This window comes from Rhincodon typus, chromosome 30 (genome assembly GCF_021869965.1).
Source record: "Rhincodon typus isolate 14 chromosome 30, sRhiTyp1.1, whole genome shotgun sequence".
Classification (NCBI taxonomy): Eukaryota; Metazoa; Chordata; class Chondrichthyes; order Orectolobiformes; family Rhincodontidae; genus Rhincodon; species Rhincodon typus.
In genome coordinates, this window is record NC_063361.1 from 34,401,472 (window position 1) to 34,412,001 (window position 10,530).

The 10,530-nt window shown below is 42.0% G+C and overlaps 1 protein-coding gene across 2 annotated transcripts; it reads left to right on the forward strand.

The window, feature by feature from the left end:
- Positions 1 to 855: 855 nt before the first annotated feature.
- snf8 (SNF8 subunit of ESCRT-II) lies at positions 856 to 9,826 on the forward strand. Of its 2 annotated transcripts, XM_020520623.2 has the most exons (8): positions 859 to 1,125; positions 2,438 to 2,488; positions 2,639 to 2,777; positions 3,636 to 3,740; positions 5,563 to 5,635; positions 6,571 to 6,712; positions 8,103 to 8,177; positions 9,036 to 9,826. In XM_020520623.2, the coding sequence occupies exons 1-8, from the start codon at positions 1,072 to 1,074 to the stop codon at positions 9,171 to 9,173; spliced, it is 777 nt and encodes a 258-aa protein (XP_020376212.2). In that variant the 5' UTR covers positions 859 to 1,071; the 3' UTR covers positions 9,174 to 9,826. The 2 variants fall into 2 exon arrangements, with proteins under 2 accessions (XP_048470396.1, XP_020376212.2); XM_048614439.1 differs by lacking the exon at positions 8,103 to 8,177 and having other exon boundaries at positions 856 to 1,125.
- The last annotated feature ends 704 nt before the right edge of the window (positions 9,827 to 10,530 follow it).

A 10,530-nucleotide genomic window follows, 5' to 3' on the forward strand; every position in this document is an offset into this window, starting at 1 on the left:
TAGATAGTAGACATTGCTTCTACTGAGTATCAGTCGTGGAGAGAGTGAATGCTTGTGGATGTAGTGCTAATCAAGCGGGCTGCTTTGTCCTGGATGGTGTGAAACTTCTTGAATGTTGTTGGAGCTGTACCCACCCAGGCAAGTACGGAGTATTCTATGACACTCCTGACTTGTGCCCTGTAGACAGTGGACAGGCTTTGGGGAGTCAGGAGATGAGTTACTCGCTGCAGTATTCCTAGCCTCTGACCTGCTCTTGTAGCCACTGCGTTTTTGTGGTGATTCCAGTTGAGTTTCTAGTCAATGGTAACTCCAAAGATGTTGATAGTGGGGAATTCAGTGAAGGTAACACCATTGAATGGCGAGGCATGGTGATTAGATTTATCTCTTATTGGAGATTGTAATTGTTGCTGGAATATATGTTGGAACCCTCTTCTTAACATCACCATGGCTGTACCTACACTAAATGGCCTGAAATAGTTTGCCGAGGTGGATCAACACCACTTTCTCATGCGCCATCATGCAAACTCTGAAAATTTCTAAAACTTCAGATTCTAAACCATGAAATAAAACTTGCTTATTTAGCTTTTTCTTAAATTTGTTACGATTTTTTTTTGCGAAATCTAATCACATGCAACTGTTACAGGACCTTGAACTAAATATACACATGAAGGAGATGCCAAGGAACATAAACACCAACACAGACCAATTTCTGTGCGGAAAGACACACCAATGGCAGCAATTAAGGAAGTGGATGACAGAAAATTGGAGGCAGGATGGGAAATGTAGTTTAATTTAGAGCGGAAAGACTGCCGCTTAAATAGTGCTTAGGAGAGTTTCGAGATGTGTTTACAATATAGTAACAAAGAAACTGAAACAGCCAACAGTGAAGGAGTTACTCCAGGGGGAAGGAGAAGAATCGCTACTTTACCAGCTCCTGAAGTTGCTGTTTCCGTGTGGCAGGCGGATGGAGTCAGCGCTGAACCGGGAACAAGGCGGAGCTGGTGAATTGGATCCTTGGTTCCTGACCTCTTCCTTGCCGTGAAAAATAAAACAGACCCGGAGGCAGCAAAGATGCACCGCAGGGGAGTTGGAGCCGGTGCCATCGCCAGGAAGAAACTCGCCGAAGTAAGTTACAACGTCCTGTCCTTTTCCTCTCCGGCTACCATTCATTACTCCGACACCCCCCCCCCCCAGTCATGATGTGTTGCCCAGCTTCTCCATTTACAATCAGTTTTGCTTTTCCTTAGCCTATCTGCCTCTTCTCCTAGCCAGTCTGTTGCCCCCCCCCCCCCCCCCCCCCGTTCCTATCCCCCTGCTCCCCTCCCCCCCGCCACCCCCCCACCAATGCCCCTCTCGTCCTCCATCCACCAGTCACCCTCCTGTGGCCCTCCTCCTTTAGTGAATAGTCAGGAACATGCAGAGAAGTATAATATGGAAAAATGTGAAGTTCTTGACTTTGGTAGGAAAAACCGATGTGCAGAATATTTCTTAAATTGTAAGAGATTGGGTTTGTAGATATAGAAAGGGGCCTGGGTGTCCTTGTTGATAAATCATTGAAGGCTAACATGCACGTGCAGCAGCTATAGTAAGGCTAATGTATGTTAACCTTTATTGTAAGAGAGTTTGAGTACAGAAATGATGAAAGCTTCCACAATTGCTTGGTTAGGCTGCAGCTGGAGTACTGTGTGCTGGTTTGGTGTCCTTCTTTCAGGAAAGATATTGCCATTGAGGGAGTGCAACAGAGGTTCACCAGACTTGTTGCTGGGATGGCGGGACTGTCCTATGAAGAGGGATTTGGCACACTGAGCCAGTAATCTCCAGAGTTTGAAGAGACGTGCTCTAATTGAAACCTAGAAAATACTTAAAAGGAATAGACAGGGTTAGACATAGGTAAGATGTTTCCCATGGTTGGGAGCCTAGAACCAGAGAACACAACTTAAAAATAAGGGGGAATGCTGCTTAGGTGTGAAATGAAGATTGTGAATCTTCAGACTCCTCAACCACAGAGGACTGTGGAGGCTCAGGTTTTGAGGTAGAGTTTGATAGATTTCTAACTACCAGTGGCGTACAGGGTTATTATGATGGGGTTGGTAAAAGGCATGAAGCGTTCGTTCAGCCATGATTGTATTGGATGGTGTGGCAGGCTCGATGGACTGAATAGCCTATTCTTGCCTCCATGAGGACAGGGTCTGTTGCCAGACACTGCTAATTGAGGACTATATCTCAAGGAAAAGAAAATAAAACCACTTGAAACTGTCTCTGTGGGTGGAATTCTCACCTGAGTAAGAAGGCCATGCATTCAAACCCTGCTCCTGAACATCAAACTCTCCTCTCAGTTCTGCAAGCACATTAGAAAACACACGTCTGTCTTTGTTTTCTTTCTTACTCTATTAATGGTATTTTGCTGCTTAATGTTTGCTAACCGGATTTTCTTTAGGCCAAGTATAAAGAGCGAGGAACCGTGATGGCTGAGGACCAGCTGGTTCAGGTGAGTGGATATTACTATGAACTCAAACCCTTTTAATTAATCACTTTTACTGTCTGATGTTGACACTTTTTTGGTTTCAGCGCCATCTTGTAGAGAGGATCAATGCTCTGTCTTATCCAAAGATTTCTGAATTTTTCTTGGTCTTTGCAGATGTCAAAGCAGCTGGAAATGTTCAAGACACATCTGGAGGAATTTGCCAGCAAGCACAAACAGGAGATTCGGAAAAACTCAGAGTTTCGTGTTCAGTTTCAGGATATGTGTGCAACAATTGGAGTGGACCCTCTCGCCTGTAATCCTGTTCATTCACCTCTCTCCAGTTTCCTTTTGAATTCGCATCTTCCCTGATCTTGAAATGTTAGGTTCATTGCAGAAAGTTTTACTCTGTATCTAATCCTGTGCTGTCCCTGTCCTCGGATTATTTGATGGGGTAGTGTAGAGGGAGTAAAAAGAGTAGAGGAAGGCTTTACTCTATATCTAACCCTCTGCTGGCCCTGTCCTGGGTGTGTTTAATGGGGACAGGAAGCTTTACTTTCAGTTTAAAGGAGTAGACAGAGCTTTACACTGTAGCTAATCCTGCACTGGCCCTGTCCCAGGAGTGTTTGATAGGCAGTGTTGGAAGAGCTTTACTTACACTTTACTTTCAGTCTCGAAAAGTAGAGGCAGCTTTCCTCTGTAGCTAATCCCATGCTGTCCCTGTCTTGGGAGTGATGGGGACAGTGTAGAGTCAGCTTTACTCTATATAACCTCTATATTAACAGTCCTGGACTGTTTTTATGGAACGTTGAGGCACGTTTATTTGCTTTTAGTTTAAAAGAGTAGAGGAAACTTTACTTTGTCTAACCCCATGCTGTCCCTGTAGAAGGAGTGTTTGATGGGGAAAGTGTATAGAGAGCTTTACTTCCAGTTTAAAGGATTAGGGAGAGCCTTACTCTGTATCTAACCTCTTGGGAGTATTTGATGGGGAGAGTGCGGAGGAAGCTTGACTCTGTGTCTAACCCCGGCCTCCGCTGGCTGTATCTGCCCTGGGAGTGTTTAATGTTGTGATATGTGAGAAATTGTTGGGACTTCTGTTCGCTTGCACTGATGAACAAAAAAAAATCTCAAAATTCTGTCACATACACAAGTTTATTTAATTTTCTCCTTGCAGCTGGCAAAGGCTTCTGGTCGGAGATGCTGGGTGTTGGTGACTTCTACTACGAACTGGGAGTGCAGATTATTGAAGTGTGTCTGGCTCTGAAACATAGAAATGGAGGTGAATCTCTCATTGTCCACGTTAAGTGAGTGAGATGGTTTGCATGAGATTATGGTCATGAGTGGCAATTTAAAAAGTACTTTCATCCAGCTTAGCTGCTTGCTTACCGAATAAAGATAGTTGAAGGGTTCAAAAGTGCAGAACTTTAGTTTTAAAGTGTATGGGAGATGGTTGTATGAAATAGCCACACAGCCCTGTGTACAACAACAAATTCAATGTATATTTTTGCATAAAAGGGAATCCTAAAGGGCTGATTAGACACCAAAAAAAAATGTACACAAGGTGACATGGATCATGGATAAGCTATTAAATAAGTATTTTGCATCTGTCTTACCAAGTGAGATGATATTAGCCAGGCCAGTGTGACAAAGGAGGAAGCCTAATCATTAGCAGGGTGAAGAAATTGATAAGGAGACAATATTTGATAAGCTGATGGCCCTTAGTTAAGAAGGCACCAGGACTAGATGAGATGTAAGGAAGAAAGAGTAGAAATTGCAGAGGCACTGGCAATAATCTGGATTCCGGGATGAGGTGGAGGACTGGAGAATTACAACATTTTTTGAACAAAGGTGTGATTAAAAACAATTACAGACCAGTCAGTTTAACTTCATTGGGATGGGGAAACTTATAGAAACACTGATTTGGAATAGATTTAATAGCCACATGGATATGGGAGCCAGCTTGGATTTATTAAAGACCAAAAAGCATTTAATACAGTGCCACACAACAGATTTGTGAGGAAAGTTATAGTCTATGGAATAAAAGGGACAGTAATATCATGGACACAAAATTAGCAGAGTGACAGGAAGCAGTGAGTACTGTTCAGTAGATATTATTCATACTGATGGAAAGTTTGCAGTGGAGTTTTCCAGGTCAGTGCTGGGATCCTTGCTGCTTCTAATTTATGTAAATGATCTAGATCTTTGAGTGCAGGGGACAATTCAAAATTTGCAGATGATACAAAACTTGGAAATGTTGTAAACTGTGAGAACAGTGTACATTTCTGCACACCACACTCTAGGAAGGATGTGAATGTATTGGGGAGGGTGCAGAAAAGATTTACAAGAATGGTTCCAGGGATGATACACAATAAAGATAGGAGAAGTTGGCACTGTTTCCCTTGGCGAGGAGAAGGCTAAGAGGAGGTTTTATTAAAGCTTCAAAAGTCATCAAAGCTGTGGGCAGAATAACAGGGAGACACTGTTCCTGTGCAGAAAGGATCAAGAAAAGAGGGTACAGATTTAAAGTATTCGCAAAATAAGGAGAAGTGACATGGGTTCAGTTGAGGTATTCAAGAGGATATTGGATAATTCATTAAATATATATAACGAGCAGGGTATTGAGAAAGGGCAGGAGAATGATAATACATAACGCCTATTCAGAACGCTTATTCAGAGCGCTGGTGCAGACATGATGGGCCGAATGGCCTCCTGCACTGTAACAGTTCAGTGATATGGCACTGAGTAAATCTGATACTGAGCTACACGAGGACAGATTAGGACAGTTGACCAAACTACTTAATTGAAGAACTAAGTTTTAAGGTGTATCTTAAAGGAGGGGACAGGTAGAGATATGGAGAATGTAGGAAGGACATTCATGGCTACAAATGGTGCAGAAATCAAAGTTGAGGTGAGCAAGAGGCATATTTGTACGGTGGTGAGTTGAAAGGTTAGGGTGCGACCATGGATAAACACATTGAGAATTGTGAAGTTGAAGCAAACCCAGTCAGCAAGCATGAGGCGATGGGTAAATGGAACTTGGTGTGAGAATGATCCTAATGAGTAGGAAAAGCTGCTCATTCTGTACGTTTAACTTTTGCCAGGTCTGATCACATTGGACGAGCTGCACCAGCGTGTGCTGAAAGGTCGAGGCAAGTTTGCCCAAGATGTCAGTCAGTGAGTAAAACAGGCAACTCCCAATGAAAGGGATCCATAATTGATTTAAATCTGCTCCTACCTTTTTATTTGCTTAAGGCTAGCTGATAATCATCTGAGACTACACTTCATGGAGTCCAAGAAATTTAGAGCACAGAAGGAGGCCATTTGGCCAATTATGCTGGTTCTTTGAAAAAGCAGTGATGCTGACAGTGATAGTTGTTTGGAACTCTCTTCTGCAAATGGCAGTTGATGATTGATCAAGTAATAAATATTAAATCTGAGTTTGAAAGATTCGTGTTAACCAAATTTCATAAGGGATTTAGGCCAAAGGCAGAAATATGATGTTAGGTGACAGATTGGAACTGGCTTGAGGTCTCCTCCTTTTTGGGGGTGAGAAAAAGCCTAGACCAGGGTCCATGACCTTGAAGTTAGGTTTCTCAGTGGTGATCTCTGGAGGCACTTCATCGTATGAAAGATATTGGAAATCTAAAACTCTCTCTCCCCTCCACACTTTAAAAAAAACTGTTGAGGCTGAGAATCCATTGAATATGTCCAGTAAACATCTGATTTTATTGTCACATGTACCGAAATATTGTGAAAAGCTTTGTTTATGAGCGGTACAGGCAGATCACAGCAAGCAAAGCATGTACAGATCGAAAAGAGTTGGAGGCATACGGGTTAAATTATGAGGCTAGAGTCCATTTGGCAAACTCTATTTTGATGATGGTGTTAAGAATTATGGAACCAAGGTGAATAAGATCCAGATCAGCCAAGATCTAACTGTATGGTGGAACAGGCTTGAGGGCTGAATGGCCTCCTCCAATGTTGTCATTGACTGATTTTTATGATGTTTCATTTGCCCCTTAAGTCAGTCACATCAACCAATGACTTCCGCCTTTGTTTTCTCTTTTACCTGACACCCAACCACAACTTGTCTTACCTTTCCTTCTCAGGGATGATCTCATTCGGGCCATCAAGAAACTGAAATCCTTGGGTAGTGGTTTCAGTATAATCCCAATGGGAGGTGGATACCTGGTGCAGTCTGTCCCTGCAGAGCTGAATATGGATCACACGGTGGTACTGCAGATTGCAGAGGTAGGTGACCTCATTCATTTCTGAGACACAGTTGGTGGACTGAGGGAATGTTTAATAACCACCTGCAGATTTTTACATAATCTAACCTCTCACAGCACATAGCAGGAGCAACAATCGAACAAACTTCAACACTGAGCCACATAGAGGTATTGAGACAAGTGATCAAGAGTTTGTTCAGAAGTGATTTTTAAGGAGCATCTTGGAGGGGGAGGAAGAGAGGCTGGGAGCTGTCGAGAGGAAGTTTTGGAGAGCTGAAGGCATGCCCACCAGAGGTGGAGCATCTAAAATTGTGGATGTATGAGAGCATGTGTGCATGAGGGAGACACCCTGCTTTCTGATTTTTGACAACTGTTCACGTGGCTTTGATCTCTTCATGCCTTCGATCTCTTCATGCCTTCCTGCCATCCACTCATTTTCAGCTCACTCTTTGTAGACACCCTCTATTGTTCTGGGATTGTTAAAATTCATTTGTGGAATGTGGATGTTGCTAGCTAGATCAATATTGTTGCCTATCCCTAATTACCTTGGAGGAGGTGGTAGTGAGCTGGCTTCTTGAATTGAAGTCTTTTGGCAGCAAGAAGGAGAGACAGGCAGAGCCCTTCCAGGATTTTGACTCACTTATAGTAAAGGAACAGCAATTTAATTCCAAGCCTGTGTGGTGTGTGGTTTGGTGGGGAACGTTACAGCTGATGGTGGTTCTGTGTGTCTGCTGCCCTTCTCCTTCAGGATGAAGGAGATTGCAGATTTGGAACGTGCCAGTAAAAGGGGGTGTTGGTGAGTTAATGTTGGGTACTCAAGTGAAGAAAAAGCATTTTAAATATCTGGGTGCAGGTAAGTTTCTCCACAAGGCCTTAATGGTTAAAAATGATTTACATTTATAAAGTGCCTGTCATGACCTTGAGATGTTCCAAACTGCTTTACAGTCAATGAAATTTCTTTGAAGTATAGTCACTGTTGTCATGTCGGAAATGCAAAAGCAAGTAAGCACACAGCAATCTACTACAAACAGCTAGGTTTACAATGGCCAGATTGGTGGTGTTGATTTCAGGATAAATATTGGTCTGGATAACTGGGAGGACTCACCTGCTGTTCAGAATCATACTGTGGGACTGTTCACATCAACCTGGGGTGACAAACTGGACCTTGGTTTAATAATGTCTTTATTACCAGCATCTTTGGTGCAGCACTCCCTCAGTACTGCAACGGGCATGTTAGCCTAGGTTTTTCAGCTCTAGTTTGAGTGGGGCTTGAACAAATGAACCTCTGACTAAGGCTAGTTTCACCTGTAGTAGGAGGTGACAAGATCAAAGAGCATGAATGTGAAACTGACAAAAAGACAATGTCTTATGATAGGTAGAGAAATTAAACTCAGCCACTTTGTGTCTTACAGAAGAATGGATATGTGACAGTCAGTGAAATTAAGTCCAGCCTGAAGTGGGATTCTGAACGCACTAATCAAGTACTGGTCTGTACACCTGCATGTGGAGTATTTTCTGTCTGTGTCTTTCTCTCTCTCTCTCTCACCCATTTCTCCATGGAACAGACTGGGCTGTCTTTTGGGACTGACAACATCACGCTTTCCATAATCTGACAGAACAAGGGAATGGTATAACTGGAGTGAGTCTGGGCAAAAAGTTGATTCTGTTCCTCTATTGCATATGGATGTAGTCTTTTCAACATCGCTTTCTTCATAAGGAAAACTGCTAATAAAGACAGCCCATGTGAACTAAGTGCCTAACCAGAATGCTTTCAATAAATGACTGGATTTTGGTGATTGTATGTTAGGGTTATTTGGGATACCACAGAACAAAAACATAAAAAATAGGTGGTGAAACCTAACCTGTGATTTTTGCCCATCTGTACTAGTGGACAGTGAATATTTAGTCAAAGTAGCCACAAATGTGGATGGCAAATATGAAGATATCAAGAAGCACATTGTTGAACTTTGAGGATTTGCATCCGTTTTTTAAAAAAAATTCAGCATGAACCTTCTTTAAATGTTAGTGTTCAACATTTTTAACTTGTGACGTTGTCTAAAATTACAGTATTTAAAGCAGAGAAACAAGTTCATTCGAGTGTTTATGTTCCTACTCTACTTTATTATCATTCCACTAACATCATTTCTCCATGTTTACCTAGTTTCCCATATGCATGAGTCACCAGACATCCCTCCTGCTAGCAACTTAGTTATTCTCACTGCTCTGTAAAGACATTGTTTTCTTTTCATTACACTGGGGGAGGATGGAAATTCAGCTGTGACTAAGTAGTTAACAATTTAGCTGAGAACCTATGTCAAAAACTCTTGCTGTATAACCTCTTCTAGGAACATTTGTTGAAGGAAGGCTTGGCGTGGATAGACAAACAAGCTCCTGAAGAACCTCAGTACTGGTTACCTGCACTCTTTTCTGATCTATACTCCCAAGATGTCACTCCTGAAGAAGCTGATGAAAGTTTGCCGTGAGGAAAAATTAATACTTCAAACCAGAGAGTAAGCAGACTCCATCCACCTTGATGGTTCTGGTACCAGAATGAAAGATTAGTGTAAAACTGTGGATGTTGAAGTTCTGGATACCCCTAAGAATCTTTTTGTAGCAGGCAATTTCTAGTATCACTGCACATGATACTTGCACAATTAAATGACATTTCTCAGTCTTACCTTGGGTTAGTTTCCATTGGATATCAGACTTTAACTGCTGCTGACAGGCTTTGGATTTTGAGGAAGAAGTCATTTGACATCTGGCTTAAAAACTTTAATTCTGCAAGTGTATTTCAAAATACGGGTGAGGTGGTGTTGCTACAGCTCAAGAGGCGGGAGCAGAATATTTGACCTGTAGAACTATCTGGATAAGTCAACTGAAATGCTAAATACCCTCTAAAGCTTATAATTTCACTGGCAATGAAGATATACAAAATATTGGTCAGAGAAAGAACAGCTGGCTATGTCATGCCTACCCTGCTGGTGTGATGACTGCAGTTATCAGTTAATGACCTTATTGTTCTTCCCTGGTCCCAAATCTTTGACCAACAGATGAGTCACCACTTGGAGGCAGAACCTTAGCATTAGCAACTGAGCTTTGTAATTCAAAACCATCAATTAAATTTTGTCAAAAGAAACCATGTAATGAAAAGGGTTTTATTTTTGCACCAAGTGTTCACTCATTTCAAAAGTAAATTTCCAGCAGAACACACATCACTTCCCTGTGATTCATTAAAAGCAGGTTGCTGAATGCCAGCTTTTATGATTGAAGTCAAATGCAGACTAATGCTGACTGAGGATCAAGTTTTCCTTTTCTTTCTGCTAATCAGGACGTCCCTAGACCCTGAAGCAGTTGGCAGCCACGTAAATAGCTTTTGAGTACTTGACTATCATTCTAAGCAGTTAAACTGACCAGTTCGATCAGTCTCCTGCATATCATCTTCCTATCTGCAGGGCAGGTCCTGACTCTATTCACTTCCCTGTCTTCACAAACTAAGCGGTGTTATGGTTCATTGTACAAACTACAAATTGACAGCTGTTAGAGATGATGTTGTGCTACCATGTTGCTGGAGGGTAAGGAAATAGGCACTTTGAATAAAAGTACAAGAATTCCAAGATTAAATTGTTCCATCACTTCCACCTGTCTTCCTGCTTGTGGAAATTGGAGCAAAAACCTCTTTGATATAGCACAGTCTCTTAGAGAGGGTGCAGATGAGAGTCAATATAATTGCCCAGACATTGGAGGATTATAAATGGAAAGACTGAAGAAGCTGGGATTGTTCTTAACACAGAGACTGTTATTGGGAGATTTTCATAGAGCACACAATGTATTTGAAAAGAT